The sequence below is a fragment of the Aethalodelphis obliquidens genome, unplaced genomic scaffold, assembly GCF_003676395.1.
Source record: "Aethalodelphis obliquidens isolate GAN/ISIS:26980383/991018 unplaced genomic scaffold, ASM367639v1 scaffold41, whole genome shotgun sequence".
NCBI classification, from domain to species: domain Eukaryota; kingdom Metazoa; phylum Chordata; class Mammalia; order Artiodactyla; family Delphinidae; genus Aethalodelphis; species Aethalodelphis obliquidens.
Window position 1 is genome coordinate 17440175 of NW_020837985.1, and position 15946 is coordinate 17456120.

The 15946-nt window shown below is 61.8% G+C and overlaps 3 protein-coding genes across 7 annotated transcripts in view; 2 read left to right on the forward strand and 1 right to left on the reverse strand.

The window, feature by feature from the left end:
- The first annotated feature begins 199 nt into the window (after positions 1 to 199).
- Positions 200 to 7259, forward strand: KIFC2 (kinesin family member C2). Of its 3 annotated transcripts, XM_027132157.1 has the most exons (17): positions 200 to 618; positions 787 to 868; positions 1049 to 1200; positions 1330 to 1468; positions 1607 to 1731; positions 1823 to 1888; positions 2530 to 2613; positions 2728 to 2842; positions 2920 to 3029; positions 3419 to 3527; positions 3638 to 3795; positions 5466 to 5570; positions 5653 to 5774; positions 5871 to 5994; positions 6099 to 6228; positions 6314 to 6570; positions 6661 to 7259. In XM_027132157.1, exons 1-17 carry the CDS (start codon positions 451 to 453, stop codon positions 6913 to 6915), a joined length of 2301 nt encoding a protein of 766 aa, XP_026987958.1. In that variant the 5' UTR covers positions 200 to 450; the 3' UTR covers positions 6916 to 7259. The 3 variants fall into 3 exon arrangements, with proteins under 3 accessions (XP_026987958.1, XP_026987956.1, XP_026987957.1); XM_027132155.1 differs by having other exon boundaries at positions 6314 to 7259; XM_027132156.1 differs by having other exon boundaries at positions 200 to 549; positions 6314 to 7259.
- A 28-nt stretch (positions 7260 to 7287) lies between these two features.
- FOXH1 (forkhead box H1) lies at positions 7288 to 9352 on the reverse strand. The gene is made up of 3 exons (XM_027132344.1): positions 9076 to 9352; positions 8676 to 8780; positions 7288 to 8571 (listed from the first exon to the last, which is right to left on the reverse strand). The coding sequence occupies exons 1-3, from the start codon at positions 9247 to 9249 to the stop codon at positions 7768 to 7770; spliced, it is 1083 nt and encodes a 360-aa protein (XP_026988145.1). The 5' UTR covers positions 9250 to 9352; the 3' UTR covers positions 7288 to 7767.
- Positions 9353 to 11732: 2380 nt separating this feature from the next.
- PPP1R16A (protein phosphatase 1 regulatory subunit 16A) overlaps positions 11733 to 15946 on the forward strand; it is a 28934-nt gene continuing 24720 nt past the window's right edge. Inside the window, exon 1 of one of the 3 annotated variants that reach the window (XM_027132202.1) lies at positions 11733 to 11833. The gene's annotated coding sequence lies outside the window, so the exon portion shown is untranslated. Of the gene's footprint in view, positions 11834 to 11917; positions 12318 to 15946 lie in introns of those variants that run through there. The other 2 variants (XM_027132201.1, XM_027132204.1) reach the window with 2 other exon arrangements.

Consider the following 15946-nt stretch of genomic DNA (forward strand, 5'->3'; position numbering starts at 1 on the left):
AGGGCGGAGTTGGAGGAAGGGGCGGTGAGGAGAGGGGCTGAGGAGGGGGCGGGGCCGAGGAAGGGTATTGAGGGGAGGGGAGGGCGGTGCGGGGAGGGGTTGGAGGAAGGGGCCGAGAAGGAGGTGGAGGGGAGGGGTCGGAGGAAGGGGCGGGAGGGGAGGGTCGGAGAGGGGAGCGCTTGGTGGAAGCGGCGGTGAGGGGAGGGGCCGAGAAAGGGGCTTGAGGGGTAAAAAGGTTGGACACCTGCGGGCGGAAGGCTCTGAGTGGGTACAGCCGCGCGGGGGTCCTTCGCAGAGGACGGGTAGGGATTCTGGAAGAGGAGGTGCGGGGCCGTACCGAGGGGGCGGCCGCCAGAGCATGCGCACGGGCTCTGCAGCGGTCGGGCGCGGAGTTGGGGCGCGGGGACGCGGGGCGGCGCGAAGCGGGGCCCTCTGCCGCCCCGCGCTCTCATGTACGCCTTCTACTCGCTGCTCATCTACATCTTCTACAGCCTCTTTCGCAGGGATGGCGGGGCCGCGGCGGCCGCCGACCCTGGGAACCCCGCCCAGGTGAGCGGGGGCGGGCGCAGCTCGGCCTGCGACCCCCTTCCGGAGAACGGTTTTGCAGGCCGGCGCTGCGTAGGTCCCGGGGCGCTGACGCGGGGGAGGGGCCGTGCCGAGGACCCCGTCTCTGGTGTTGGAAGCTGAGAGCCCGGCTCCAGCCCCTCGGGCTCAGTTCTCGGAGGCAGGGAGCCCCACGGGCTGCCTGGCCTCGCCTCAGGGACTCCCCCCCCGCTCCCTCCCTAGAGTGCCCGCGGCAAGCCCGGGGGTCGCCGCCGCCCCGACCAGCCCACCGCAGAGCTGTGGACCGAGCTGACCGGCCTGGTCGGTAGGTACTGTTGGTGCATCGGGAGTGCTGCGTCTCCCGGGGCAACGAGGGAGCGCCGCCGTCCGAGAGATGCAGGGGTGCCCGTGCCTTCATTGGGAGGGAGGGAGCTGGCAGGTGCCGGCTAGTGGCCTAGCATCCGACACGTGACCCAGCACGCCTACCCATCCCACTGCCTCGCAGGCTGCTCGGAGTCCGAGGATGGGCCGGGAGGGGCAGCGGAGGGCCGTCCGGCCGAGGTCTCACTGGAGGAGGCTCTCGTGCGTCTTGCGGAGTTCCTCTCAGTCCAGCTGGGGGCGGAAGAGAGCTTCGGGAATTCTGCCGACCTGAGCAAGGTAAGCAGAGTTGAGATTTCTACGACAACCTGTTCTGTGTTCTGAGGCCTACTGATTTCCATCCATACGCCTGTATCCTCTCCACCTGGCCCCCATCCTTTTCCACTTGGATTTCTATTTCTTTCCCAGCCTGGTGATGTTCCCCCACTGTTGACGGTGACCGGTCAGCTCTTGGCCCTCCTGGCATGGATTCGGAGCCCCAGGGGGAGGCAGGTCCTGCCCCAGGCGACGCAGCCAGCCTCAGGGGTGCAGCCCCCCACTCCTGCTGGTGCGTAAGGAGTAGTGAGTTGAAGAGGGAGTTTGTCCAGGGAGTGACGCCCACCAGAACCCTAGCAGCCAGATGTGAGGTGTCCCTTCCTTCAGGCCAGAGAGCTCTTCTGTCCTGACTGGGTCCACCCCACCCCAGGATCCCCATCCCAAGAAGAAAGCCCTCCTGTTTCACCAAGGGGTGAGGCCCAGGGGCAGCAGCCTCCTCAGTTAGAGGAGGACCAGAGAGCTTGGCAGCGGCTGGGACAGCTTATCCTTGGACAGGTGAGGGGCCCAGGAGGCAGTGGGGGGTTGGGGGGGTCTGGAAGGGGACTGGAAGGAGGCGTTCCACCCGGTGCTCTTTCCTCCTTTCCAGCTGGAAGAGCTGAAGCAGCAGCTGGAACTGCAGGAGAAGGAGCTGGGCCAGCTGCGTGTGGGAGTGGTGAGGCTGCTGGGGTGGGGGCTGGACAAGGGGGACATGAGAGGGTCTCAGCCTCCAGGTGAGTTTTGAGGGCTTCCTTCTCTCCCAGGGGGCGACAGACTCGGAGAAAAGGGTTCAGCATCTGACTCTGGAAAACAAGGCCCTGAAACAGAGCCTGAGCCTTACTCGGGACCTCCTGCTGCACTGGGGCCCCGCCCCCCCCCAACAGGGCCCCGCAGGTATCCTGCTCCTTAGCTGCCACTGTCCCTGCAGCCCGGGGCTCCTGCACCCTGGTCTCTAGCAACACCGCCTGGGCTTTCTCAGGACTTTGCGCTCACTGGAGCAGAGGCAGGGAGCCCCCTCTGACCCTTCAGACCTGAGGCCCGGACTGTGGGTGGCAAATGCATGGTAGCCCCTTCAAGGAGGCTGATGCCCATGGGAGAATCCCCTCCTTTCAGTCCATGGTTTCTCCCAGTGACTGACTCCAGGAGAGCAGAGAGACGTGGGGAAAGGAGCCCTGCATGGATTGGGAGGCGGGTGTGTGACCAGCTTTGTGAGCCCCTGTCGACTTGACTTTCTCATCTGTAAAATGGCGCAGCTGGAGTGCCCCTTCCTGAGTTTCCTCCTGGCTCCACACTTCAGCTGCCCCACTCCCCTTGCAGGAACAGGAGGAGGCAGAGGCACTGCTGGAGCTCCGGGGCCGGCTTCAAGAGGCCCAGGACACCACAGAAGCTCTCCGAGTCCAGGTGGGCTCTGGGCCCAGGGGCTGGGAAGTCTGGGGCTCTGGGGAGGGGGTGTCTGAGGCAGAGCCTGGTAAGTGCCTGTTTCCTCAGTGACAGGGCTGGGGTTGGGTGGGGCAGCTAGGGGTGCAGGAGGTGCAGCTTCAGGGCCTTCGGGGGGCCCTCCGGCAGCTCCAGCAGGAGGCTGAGCAGAAGTGCAGGAGGGAGCTGCAGCAGATGCGCGGGCAGCTGGCAGGTAAGGGCTGGGCTCCGGAGCTCACGGGAAGGCTGTGGGGTCTGGGCTTTCCCTCACAACAGCCTTCCTGCCCCCAGGACTTCGTGCTCGCATGGCCAGCTTGCGTCAGGGCTGTGGGGATCTCCGAGGACTGGTCAGCACCTTTACCCAGAGCTGCCAGGGTTCGCTGAGCGAAGCCCGGGGCCAGGTCAGGACCACTCGCTCCCCTCCCTTGCACTTGTTCTCTGTGCAGCCTCGTCACTGGCCTTCCCTTGGGGAACCCCTGCTCTCCCTTCCTTTCCAGCCCCAGGGTCTTGTCTCGTCTACTGCAAATCTTAGGTTCTGGAACCAGAACAACTGTGTTCTGTGCAAACTGGGGTGACGGTGAATCCCTCACAGGATTGCCAGGAAGCCCACGGTCCTCCTCGGGTCCCTGAGCTCCATCCCAGGCCCACTGAATGACGCCCCAAGGGTCTGAAGCCACTGAAAGTTGTGGATCCCCACAGCTGGGGGCCACGTGGTGGATATTGCCCTCAGCACCCCATCCCTCGCTCTCTTCCCACTGCCTTCCCCTTCCTCACCTTTCTGTGCCCCCAGGTATCGTGGGCCCTGGGGGCACTGTCAGCGGGCGGGGCTGGGACTCAGCTCCTTGAGGCACAGCAGGGGCCCCCAACTGGATGCCCAGGGCGGCTGCTGGAGCTCAAGGGTATGGCAGGCTTGGGGAGAAAAGGGCTGGGGCAGCAGAGGTGGGGGACATGGGGGCTCTCCATGCTTCAGGATCTGGGAGGCAGCCCCCTGATCTGATCTCCACCCCAGGAAACATCCGTGTGCTCTGTCGGCTGAGGCCAGGGACACCCTCCAACTTGGTGAGCTTAGAGCCCGGCCCGGGTGGCACTGTCACCACCTGCTATCGAGGGCACCAGCGTCGCTTCCGCCTGGACTGGGTCTTCCCTCCACACGCCAGCCAGGAGGAGGTGATGCTCCACCCTTTCACCTGTGTCAGCTGTCACTCAGAGTTCCCTGGAGACCAGAGAAGGCTCCTGTCTGTCTGCCCTCCCAGGAGAGAGGGCGGCTGGACTCCAGCAGGGAAGGGGAGGGAGCCGGAGGGTCTGGGAGGCAGGACTGGTATGCTAGCTGGGCACCTACTTTCTTTCCAGGATTTCCGCTTTGCATCCCCCCACCAAACTCTGCAGGCTGGGGGGGACAGACTTTATGGCTTAAACAGGAAGATTAACATTTTCAAAAGTAACTTTGTGCCAGGAAACGAAGGAAAATGAACACGTTTGAGGTGATGGTTACTCAGGGGGCTGTGGAGCATGGCTGGGGTGCTGTTGTTGTTGTGAGGTCAGTACTGTGACCTCCTTCCCGCAGGCTTCACTGACTGCCCACTCCCCTGGCCCAGGGTCCAGAGATGGTCAGCTCTGAGGGTGGGTAGCTCTCCTTGTTTCGTTGGCAAGGGGAGTGGGGGGGCACAGGTGAGCTCCCAACCCCAGCCCCCCGCTGCCTCGTTTCCTGCACACTATCTTCACTGCACACCAACTTGCAACTAGAGCTCAGGAAACAAGGCTGAGAGCTGGGAGGGGGTGAGGCGAGGGGCAGAGCTATCAGAGACCCAGACCTGTGCTGGCCTCACGGGGACAGACTGTGATGAGAGTGCCTGGCAGGTACTCCCTTCCTCACTTTTTGGGGCACTGCAGCCGTTTTCCACCTACCTTTATTTACCCCCCATACCACCCCCACCCTGTCTTCAGCCTCCATCCCAACTGCAGCCCTGAACAGGGGCCCCTCGTCTACTGTCCTCTGGGTAGCCTTCCTAGACAGGGTCCTCCACTTCTGGCTGAAAGAGCCGAAGGGCTGTTACTGGGCTCCCTCACCTGTATTCCCCATCTCTGTCTGCAGTAGCGCCCCCGACGCTCCTTTCTAGTCATGGAATCCTAGCAACCTCACTGGCAATTCTGGATTCTGCCCTTGTAGCTGGCAACCAAAATTTCAAAGAGATCTGACAGCCCAGTGGTTACCCGCCACCTGGGCACAAAAGCTGGCCGACTGTGTCATTGCTCAAGAGGCTGCTGCTGGTGTCCAGTTGCCAAAGGACGCAAGTCCCAGCTCCATCTCCCCTTCACCTGCCTCTCTGCACCTTCCCAGGGCCTGACTTCCAGGATCCTGGTTGCCCACCAGCCTCCACACATGGGACCCTCTGGGTTCATCTTTCATGTGCCAAGTGCTGCACTAGTCCTCTCGGTCTGCATTCTCACTTAATCCTCACAGCAGGTGCCACTACAGCCCTCATCTCACAGAGGGCAAGATGAGTGACTTGCCTCCAGTCACACCCAGGGTTTGAACTTGGCCATCAAGCCCAGGGTCTGGGCTCTTGCCTGCTACACCCCCAAGCCTTCCAAGCAGTCAATCGTCAATCAATACTCTGCATCACCTGTTCCTGCTACCTGTCACGTCCCTTCCCTACTTTGCCTGGCAAATTCTGGCAAATGCCACCTTCTCCAGGGAGCCTCACCTGTCTGTTGGGAGATCCACTCTTCCACTGTGCTCCCCTAGAGCCAGCCTCCTTCCAGGGGAATCAAGTTTTGTTCACACCTTGCCCCAGGTCCTGGGGCTTAGGGCCCCTCCCAACCCCTCCTACTCCTAGGTCTTCAGGGAGCTGGAGTCGGCTGTGCTGTCCTGCCTCGGAGGCTACAGTGTCTGCATTTTCACCTACGGTCAGACAGGGACGGGAAAGACCTACAGCATGGAGGTGGGAAAGGGGGCAGTCTGGGTGGCTCCTGGGGCCAGTGGCTGGGATGTGAGCCCGATGAGGCACCCCACCCCCTCCCCAGGGCCCACCTGAGGACCCTGGCATAGCTCCTAGGGCGCTGCAGTCACTGTTCCGGGAGATGGGAACAGGGGGACAGCACCACGTGACCCTCAGCATGGTGGAGATCTACAACGAGGCTGTCAGGTCAGGGCCGCAAACGGTGCCTCCTCCCCGCCCGGGGCCCCAACTTCTGGCTCCGCCCCTCAGAACCCCGAACAGAGCCTTCCCTCTTTTCGCCAGGGACCTCCTAGCCCCAGGGCCTCCCCAGCGCCTGGCAGTGAGGCAGGGCCCAGCAGGCGAAGGGGGGATCCAGGTGGCTGGCCTCACCCACTGGGACGTGCCCAATCTGGAGTCGTTGCACCAGGTGAGGGTGCCCCGTGGGGCCACGCAGCCCTCCAAGCCCCCGCCCTGTACTCCCACCTGGGCCGCGGACGCCGCAGCAGGCCAGCCCTGTTCTCCGTCCTCCAGATGCTGAACCTGGGGAGGAGCAACCGGGCCACCGCCGCCACAGCCATGAACCAGCACAGCTCTCGTTCGCACGCCCTGGTCACGCTGACGCTGCGCACGGCGTCCCCATCAAGCGGTCCCGGCACCGCAGGTACCTCGGCGTCTGAGTCCTGCGGGGGGCTTCGCTGCACCCGAGACCGGGCCTCCCTCCACGCCGGGCTCGCTCGCCCCTGCAGGCACGCTGCACCTAGTGGACCTGGCAGGGTCCGAGCGCGCCTGGAAGGCAGGGGCGGCCGGCACGTCGCATGAAGACCGGGACGGCGCTCAGCGTCTGCGGGAGGCTCGGACCATCAACCGCTCGCTGCTGGCGCTGGGAGGAGTGATGGCCGCGCTGCGGGCTCGCCGGCCACACGTGCCCTTCCGCGACTCGCAGCTCACGCGCCTGCTGCAGCCCGCACTGGGCCCTGGCGCCACCGCTGTGCTGCTGCTGCAGGTGGGGCCAGGCGGCCGCGGCCCGCGGGAGGGTCGTTTGCATGCCAGGCGCCGCCCACCCGGGCCCGCCCACCAGCGCCGCTCCCCGCAGGTCTCCACGCGGCCCGAGGATCTCGGCGAGACCGTGTGCTCGCTCAAGTTCGCCGAGCGAGTGGGGCGAGTGGAGCTGGGGCCTGCTAGGCCCCGCAGGGCCCCGCGCTCCGGGACGCCCTCCTCCCTGAGCACCGACACACCACTCTCTGGGACCCCCTGCACCGCCACGCCCTCGCCCGGCAGCCCTCCAAGCCCCGGCCTGGACAGCGGCTCCAGCTCGGCCCTGGCACCGCCGGAGGACCTGCCTTCGTAGTCCTGCCCGAGGAGTCTGGGTCGCGTCTCTGCCGGCAGAGGCAGCGAAGTCCCTATTCCCCCCACGACCTCCTTGATCTCTGGGGGCCCGCTGCCCCCCAGACTCCCAGAGTCCACCCCTTTCTGTCCCGCCCCCAGAAGTGTTCCGCCTGGGGTAATGATCACACCACCGCCCCCCCCCCCCCCCCCCCCGCCCCGGCCCCTAGCCTATCGCCATCTGCTGTTATCGCCGCGCACAGCAGGGGATCCCAGAGTCGCGGAGGCAGACCCTGGCCAAGTGGCCACCAGACTCACTACCCCATCACCAAACATCAGACTTGCATTAAAATGTCGTTTGTTCCTTTACTCTTATCTTCCCCACTACCACCACCAAAACCAGGTAGGGTCTCCATTCTCCGTCCCCTCCCCCCAAAGGTGCTACCTCCTTGCCAGGCAACAGTGGAGGGGGGACAGGACTTAGGGATGGAGCGGCTGGGGTGGTCATCAGGTCTACCCTCCCCCAGCCCGGAGCCAGGGAGGGGAAGTGACAGATGGTGATGGAGGGATGGATGGATAGATGGACAGAGGGCTGCAGAAGGTGGGACCAGGAAGGGGACAGGAAGGGCTACTTCAAGCACAGCCCTGTTCCTTCCAGCCTTGCCTCTCGGGGTAAGAGAGGCATGACTGACCGTCAGGGCTGCGGTGGTGCCCAGCTGGGCCACAGCTCTTCGGGAGTGTCCAATAAACACGCGATTCTCAGCACAGCTGGTGCCTCGTGTCTCAAGGCAGAGCCACACATCCCTTAGTTTCCCCTCAACAGGCCTCAGGTGGCAGGAGAGGGTGGGAGAGGAAAGCAGCCCCTGCCCGGGGAGCCTCACAGGCTGTACCAGGAGAGTAGCCAGCCTGGGGTAGGGGCAGTCAGGTCTCGGGGGTGGCTAACCCACGCATCATAGATGCTTTTGTTGGGTGGCACCCCCTGGAAGAGGGCATCTAGATCCCAGAGCAGCCTTGGGGGGCCATGGGTTTCAGGGACCACCCCCCAATAGCCTGTGCTGGTTGAGGGGGGGCACCGGGGGCAGGAGGTGGGTGGCAGTGGGGCGAATGGCATCACCACGTTGGGAGTGTAAATGGGCAAGTAGGAGGTAGGTAGCTGCCCCCAAAGCGAGGCCCTGTGGCTTCCACCAGGGAGTCCCCCAGGGCCTGGGGTACCCTGCAGTAAGTGCAGGGGCCAGGCTCTGGGTTCAGGGGAGAGGGGCGAGGGCCTGCTGTTTCCCCCCCGGGAAGTCTCCTCTTCTGCTCTCAGGGACCCTGGGAGGGGGCAGACGGGCCACAGAGGCCTCTCAGAGGTGGGGACTGGAGTGGGTGCCTCTTCCTCCCCTATGCGAACTAAGCCTGACCGACTTGGGCTGCTCGGCGGCGCCCCCTCCCCGGAGTCCCCTAGCAGAGACTTTATGCTGAAGCCCTCGCGGGGCGGCGGCTGGGGACTGGGCGGCCGGTAGGGCCGGCCATGCAGCACATAGGGGCCCAGGTCCTTGGCGAAGGCTCCCCTGGCGCCCCTGCTCTGCCAGCGCCTGCACAGGGCCGTGTTCTGCAGCCGCAGCGCCTCGGCTGGGATCAGGCTCACGTCGACCGCCCAGAAGTTGCCCTTGGCCTGGGGCTTCGCGGGATCTTTGGGCACCTGGTGGAGGAGGGGGGCAGGCTTGGGTGGGGCTGTACGACCCCGGATACTCAGGATTTCCGCCCGCGTCCCGCCCCCAGGCTCCGACCCTCGCCCTGCCCCACCTTGCGGAAGCACCGGTTGGAGGAGAGGTTGTGGCGGATGGAGTCTTTCCAGCCCTCGTAATCGTCCCTGAAGAAGGGGAACACGGCCTGGACCTGACGGATGATCTGAAACCATCGGGCGGGCAGCGGGCGCCGTGAGCCGGGGCGCGTGGGTGGGGGGCCACGCTGCCCCTCCCCTCGCCTCTGCGTGGCCCCCCTCGCCGGGAAGGGGCCTGCCTGAGTGCTTTAGCTCTCTCCCTGGGTGCCCAGGCCAAGGACCGGCCCCACTGGCATGGCTGGGTAGGGCCAGGTCGGGGTGGGGGCCGGAGCCTGAGCCTCCGAGCAGGGGCCAGGTGGAGGACGCTTCCGGGGACAGGTCCGATCACGGAGTGTGAGGGAGAGCGGGCGGGGATCCTCTCACCTGGGCCAGCTTCAGCCTGCGGGAGGGTGCGGCCTGGATCACCAGGGCGATCATGGCCAAGTAGGTGTAGGGGGGCTTGTCATGCCGCAGGTATCTCTTCTTCCTCCTCTGGGGGTGCTGGGAGGGCGACTCCCCCCCGGGGAGCCCCAGGCGGGGGTTGCTGCAGGGCCCCATGCAGAGGAAGCAGGCAACGTGGGCAGGGGTCCGGCCGGGTGGTGGGCGCAGGGCACTGGGGCAGTGTGGTAGTGTGGTGAGGAAGAGCTGGGGCCTGAGGCCAGGCGGGGGCTGGCGGGCCAAGCCCTTTATCATTCGGATGGAAGGGGGAGGGGAGGGGAGGCCAAGGGAGGTAGAAATACGCGGTGGGGGAGGGGAGCGTGCAGAGGGCAGCCACAATTAGCAGGTTTCGGTTAATCTGGAAGGGAGGGGCAGGAAAGATTCCAGTGGGGGCTGCAGGCGGCCACCCCCCAGGCCTCATTCCTCACCGCTGGGCTGCCTTTGGCACCCCCCCTAGAGCTGTAAGGAAAAGCCCTTGGAAGGGTCTTATGACCCACAGTTACTTTATCCCATCTAGATCCCAGGTTCACATTTAACAGATGGGGGAGTGATTGGTCCAAGAGGAGCCGCCAAGAAGGGGTGGGTCCTGCCCAGAGTTCAAGGCCAAGCAGCTAGCAGGACTTGGGTGGTGGTCTGGGAGGGCTTCCTAGAGGAAACCTCAGAAATAAAAGAAGGATACAGTTGACTCAAGGGATTTTCCCACAGGCTGCTGCATGGCCCCAGAAGGCTCCCCAGGCCCTGGAGGTCACTTTCCTTCCCTCCTTGGTGCTGGTCAACAGTGGGTCCTGGGAACTGACCATAACAATAGTCCCTCATTATGCCCTGTGCACCTCACTGGTCCTGGGTAAGCTGGACCCCCCTGGCTTGAGAGAACTTCCTGGAAGTATGTTTGCCTCTCTACTCTTCTGGTCCTCTGGGTCCAGATACTCTGGAGGTTGTCCCCTGAGGAGGACGCCACTTGGTCCTCTGGGGCACTCAGGCAGTGCCCCTGGGTGGGTGTGCATGGAAGGAGAGGCCTTATAGCTGTAGGTATTTACTGGCTACCACTTGGGGCCAGGCCTTGAGAACACAGCCCTGTGGGTCATGGTGCCTGCCCAGGGGAGCCTGCAAGAACCACTTGGCATCACCCTGGGCAGGAGTGAGGACAGGTGTGTTATGTCTGGGTACACAGGGCTTCCCAGGCAGCCCCAATGCCCCGTGGCTTAGGCGAGGAGGGAGATGCTCCCCAGGCAGGAGGGGGGTAGGCCTGAGTAGAGGAGGGGCACTCTGGGAGACAGAGTGGAGGCTGAGCCTGGGGAGGCCTGCAGGGCCAGCACCCTTTGGTCAGCCCTGGCCAGAGCTTCTGAGTGCTTTAGCAGGCACGGGGCCTGGCCCAAAGGTGCGATTCTGGAAAAATGCATTTGGCAGCTGCCCGGAGACATGGTCCTCCCGGGTCCCAGACCCTTCTGTCCCCTGACCTCCTCCCTGGCCATCTAGTCTGTGGCTCTCCCCCTCAAGTCAGTCAGGGCCTGTGCTCTGTACCCTGACCCAAAGCCTGGGTTCCCCCCGGTGAGGACTGGGCAAGTCTGCAAAGGGATTATCTGGCCCGGGACACCAGCAGTGGTGGGGTGTTGCTACTAGGACCCCAGACCCGAGCAAAGCCACAGAAGCACAGGGAGACTTTCTATCGCTTCACTCTAAGATTTCGGCTTTTCTTGGGCGGCAGCAGCACCCCTTCCGAACACACACCAATTATACCCTTAGAGGGTGGAAAATCTGCAGCCTACAGTGGGTGCCCAGCTCTCACTGAGGTGCTGAGGGAAGGGGTGAGTGATGGGTGCAGTGGAGGAGGAAGCCTGGAGCTGAGATGGATGATGTATGTGGGGTACCACATGGCTCCCTCCACTATCTCAGACTCTTTCTTCAGACTTCACCTGGCTTCCTCTGGATCCCTATGTCACCTCCTCAACTCCTGTCTGTTTCCAGGGCTCTAGCTGAGGGATCCTTGTGTCTCACCAGGCGACCTATGGCTTCCTAGCTCCACTCGGTCATTAGAGAGGTCTTTTTCTCCAACAGGTCTTAAGTCACCCCCTCTCCTCCACTGGTCCTCCTGTGCTTCCAGGATAAAGCCCAGCTCTTGGTTTGGCGTTCAAGGCTCCTCATGTCCTGACTGTTCATCACTGACCGCACGTACCACCCTACCGGGCCCCCGCTCTCCTAAACCACCACCTCAATTCTTCCCACCGGGTCCTTCCACCTCTGCGCATGCTCTTCTCTACACCAGTGATGCCCCTGCTTTGTCGAGTGAACTCTGACCCTTCCTTAAAAGCTCAGCGTAAATAGATGACCACCCTCCTGGGAACCTTTTGATTACTTGCCCTTCCCGCCCCAACCGGGCCCCACCGCGCCGAGGACGCCCCTACCACAGACGTTTGCACCGTGCGGTCAGCAACCTCCCTCTACTTGCTCCGCGCAAGCCCCGCCCCCGCGGCTCGGCCCCGCCCCCCGCGGCTCGGCCCCGCCCCCCGCGGCTCGGCCCCCGCCCCCTGCTCCCACTGGCAGCCGCGGCTTCCGGCTCCGGGGCCTGCGGGCCGGAAGTATCGCGTTGCCATGGCGAGGGCCGGGCGCGGGGCCCGCCCCCGCGGCGCCGGGAGGAGCGCTAGGCTGACGGACCCGCAGACGGGCTCCGATCGACTGCGCGGTGGCTGCTGGCGCGAGGCGGAAGGTCAGGCGCGGACTTCCGGGGCCTGCTGGCGGGAGGGGAGGCGCCGGAGGTGGGAGGGGGTGAGGGGAGACGGGGAGGCCCGGGTCCGGGCGGGAGGCTGTCCAGGCCCCGCTTGGGCGCAGGTGGGTGAGGCCCGGGCAGCCGGTGCTGAGGGTCAGGAAGGCTCCTGGAGTGGGAGGCTGTGAAGGCCACCGGTAGGCTGTTCACGTTTTAGCTAAATGTGGAGTTGTTTGCAGCCTTGCAACCTGTTGGTCAGGTAGGCAGCACTAAAGTTACCTCCATGTCAGCTGAGGAAATTAAGGCCTGCGGAGAAGTGACTTGCCAGGCTTCTTTTGGGCTTTGGAGTTAGGCCAGAGGAGAAACTGAAGCCTTTCTGGGGCAAGTTCCTTAAACTTCCAGGGGTTCAAGTGACCTCACTTGTGGGGGGGATCCTGGGCTCCAGCTCACAGATCGGTGTCCGGGCGGGAATACTAGCTGCTGTGTGGTAAGTGCCGGCCGTGCTGGTGCGGAGGCGCTCGGGCCTGGGAGGGAGTATCCACGCCGGGCTGGGGCCCCTCGCCGTCCTGGAGCAGAGGCTGAGGCGACTGTGGGATTAATTTCCGTGGGTGCGGAGACGGGAGGTGTGTACGGAGTCATTCCAGGTTTGGGGAAGCGGGAGAAAGGCTGGACCTCCCCAAACCTCTGGGCCTTCCTTTTCCTCCCGGTTCTTAGCTTGGGGGTGGAGGTGCAGGGGCACCACACTGCTCTTCTCAGTTCCTGCCTTAGCTGCTCCCCACCAGGATTGGGGAGCTCTCCCTGGGAGAGGTGTAAAGGGCCTCTGTGCCCTGGCTGGGCCGCCTCATTCACTTCAGGGGCGGCAAGGGGAGCCCCAGGCTGGAGTGAGTTGCCTAAGGGGCTGGTGGTTGCCTGAAGGATCTTGTGCGGGGCTGGCGCTGGGGTCCTTGCCTGGTGGGTGTGTGGGGCTCTGAGCAGCCAGCTCCCGTACCCCGCCTCTCCTGCCCCATCAGCTCTTACTCAGAGCTGGAATGGGGCAGCGTCAGCAGGTCTGTCCTCCCTTTCTGTGGGCTCTCCACTGACCCTCTCCACTGGCCTCATCCCTTACCTACTTAGTCTGTGCCTGGACTCTGCCCTCCCCAGAAGGTTGCCTGGGCTGTCAGGCACCTAGCGAGGGGGCTCTCGTATCTATGGGCTCAGCGTTGGGGTCTGTGTTCTAGGGATTTTGAATCTCTGCTGTCTATCAACAGTTTGCCTCCACTGTGTGCAGTTTTGGAACCTCAGTCTCGGATGAACCTCTGGTGACCCAGCACACCATCTGTGCCCCAAGAGTGCCCCACCCCAGTGCCTCTGCCATGGTCCGCCTGTTCACTAAAGCAGGATGTCTGGGTGGCAGTGTCTTCCCTCACCTCCAGCGCCCCAGAACTTCCTCCGCAGTACCCCGGATCCTGGCCCTCCTGTCCGTCCCTTCCACCATATAGCCTGCTCCTGTGGCTCCTCAGTTCCGTCCGGGATGGTAGCCTTTGCTCCTGGCTGCGCTCTTCTTGGCCATGTCTCAGCTCCTCGACTTCACCCTTCTCACCTGAGCCAAAGTGAGGGGTCTGAAACGCAGATCTGATTCTTGTCCTCTCCTCCTGGAAATCCTTCCTCACAGACTGCAGAATGACATGCCTGTCTTTGCACACTAGCCCCCGTCCCCTGCCCAACTCCTGATCACCTTGCCATGTGTGTGTCAGACCACCACCCTCCTGAACTCCTGCAATAGTGGTGGAGGGGAGGGGAGGGAGTACACCTCCCCTGTCCCTTTCCAAGCTCTGTGGCCTTAGGAAAGGTCTTGTCAGCACATCAGATTGAGAAAAAAGACAGAGAAGTGAAGGAAAGTCTAGTTCCACAGACACCCAGGGGAGAGGGTCCCGGGGAGGAGAGCTTGCGCTCCACTGCCAGGAGCCCTGTGTGGGCAATGTGGTGAGGCCCGACGGCGGACGGCGGGTTCTGGGCTGCTTCCTTCCTGGGCGGCTGTGACAAACACAGAGATTGCCAGGACTGCGCGAGACCTTGGTCATTCTTTGCTCTGACCGTTGCTGTTGTGTTGGTTTTGTGTGGCGTGCTTTGTAAGTCTCACCCCCACCCACCCCCTAGAACCTCCTCCCGTTTTGGAAGGAGGAGCGTGGTGTAGTTGCAGGTGAACCCCGGGAGCCTCCAGGACTCAGATGCAGCCCCTGCAGAACCCTCCCCACTGTCAGGGAGGTTGGCATGGCCCTCGCTGCGCTGGCAGGGCCCGCGGTGAGCATTGCCGTTGCCGACAGGCCTCCTGTGTTTCCTCCGGGCTGATCTCCGGGTGGGTGAGCAATGCATGTGTCACCATCGCTGGCTCTGCATCCCAGTGCTGAGCCCGACCCTGACGCAGCTGCACACACAGCCGAGTGGTGGTCCTTTCCATCCAGCCGGCTCAGTGCCAAGCTCACCGTCTCCTGTGTCCCCTTCTGTGCCGTCCCCCAGTGCCCGGAATGCATCTGCTCCTGTGGTTATGGGTGCTTCCTGCAAGTCAGGCACCGGGTTCAGGGAAGAAAACAGTAAATTGAGTCAAAAATGAAAACAGGGTGAAGAGACAGGAGTGACAAGGTAACCACAGAAGACCTCTGAGGAGCTGATATTTATATTGAGATCTGAGGGACTTCCCTGGTGGCCAGTATTTAAGAATCTGCCTGCCAAAGCAGAGGACACGGGTTTGACCCCTGGTCCGGTAGGATCCCACATGCCACGGAGCAACTAAGCCCACGCGCCACAACTACTGAGCCCACGCGCCTGGAGCCCGTGCTCCGCAGCAAGAGAAGCCACCACAATGAAAAGCCCACGCACAGCAACAAAGAGTAGCCCCCGGCTCGACACAACTAGAGAAAAGCCCGCGCGTAGCAACAAAGACCCAATGCAGCCAAAAATAAAATAAATAAATAAAAAAATTTTAAAAAATACACTTTAAATTGAGATCTGAGTTACAAGAAGGAAAGAGCTATTCTGAGATCTGGTGGAAGAACTTTCCAGACAGAAGGCACAGCTGATGCAAAGGAGGAGTGATGATGAGGATGGTAGATCAGGGGTCTGCAAAGCTTTTTTGTGGAGGGCCAGAGAGTAAGTATTTTAGGCTTTGCAGGCCATATGGTCCCTTTCGCAACTATTCTGCCCATTTGTGGAAAAGTAGCCACAGACAATACGTAAGTACATGTGCTCTGTTTCCACAAAACTTTATTGATAGACCCTGAAACTTGAATTTCATGTAATATTCATGTGTCACAAAATATTCTTTTTATTTTTTCCCCAATCATTAAAAAAGGTAAAAACCATTCTTAGCTTATGGGCCATACAAAAACAGCCAGTGGGCTGTAGTTTGCCAATTCCTGTGCTAGGCACCAAAAAATGCCTTTGTTGTCTAACTCATTGAATCCTCATAAGACCCTTAAAATGAAAGTACTGTTACTCCATTTACAGATGAGGAAACATTTAAAAGAGGTCAAGAAACTTGACAAATCCCCTCAGCTGCTGCCACTTTAGACCCAGAGTCTGGTTCCAGAGCTCAGCTCCCAGCCTCTGTGGTACAGAGCCGAGGTTTCTGAGGTGCAGGAAGCGGTCTGGTGCTGAGTGGGAAGTGGAGAGAGGTGTGGGAGGGGACAGCAAGGCCAGGAGGGGCCAGACCACTCAGGGTTAGAGGCCAGGAGAAAACTTAGGTTGTATAGTTTTTTTTTTTGTTACATCAAAGTTTACTGAGGTATAGTTTACCTACAATAAAAGGCACCTATATAAAATAATTTGGTGGGTTTTGATAGATGTATATACATCCTTGTAAAAGCCACCATAATCCAGATGTAGAGCATTTCCATCATCCCCATTCCCTTCCCCAGGCAATCACTGATCTGCTTTTTGGGTTTTTTTGGTTGTCGTTGTTGTTTTTATAAATTTGTCTATTTTATTTATTTACTTTTGGCTGCGTTGCTGCACACGGGCTGCTTCTAGTTGCAGCGAGCGGGGGCTGCTCTTTGTTGCAGTGCGCGGGCTTCTCATTGCGGTGGCTTCTCTTGCTGCGGAGCACGGGCTTCAGTAGTTGTGGCTCACGGGCTCAGTATT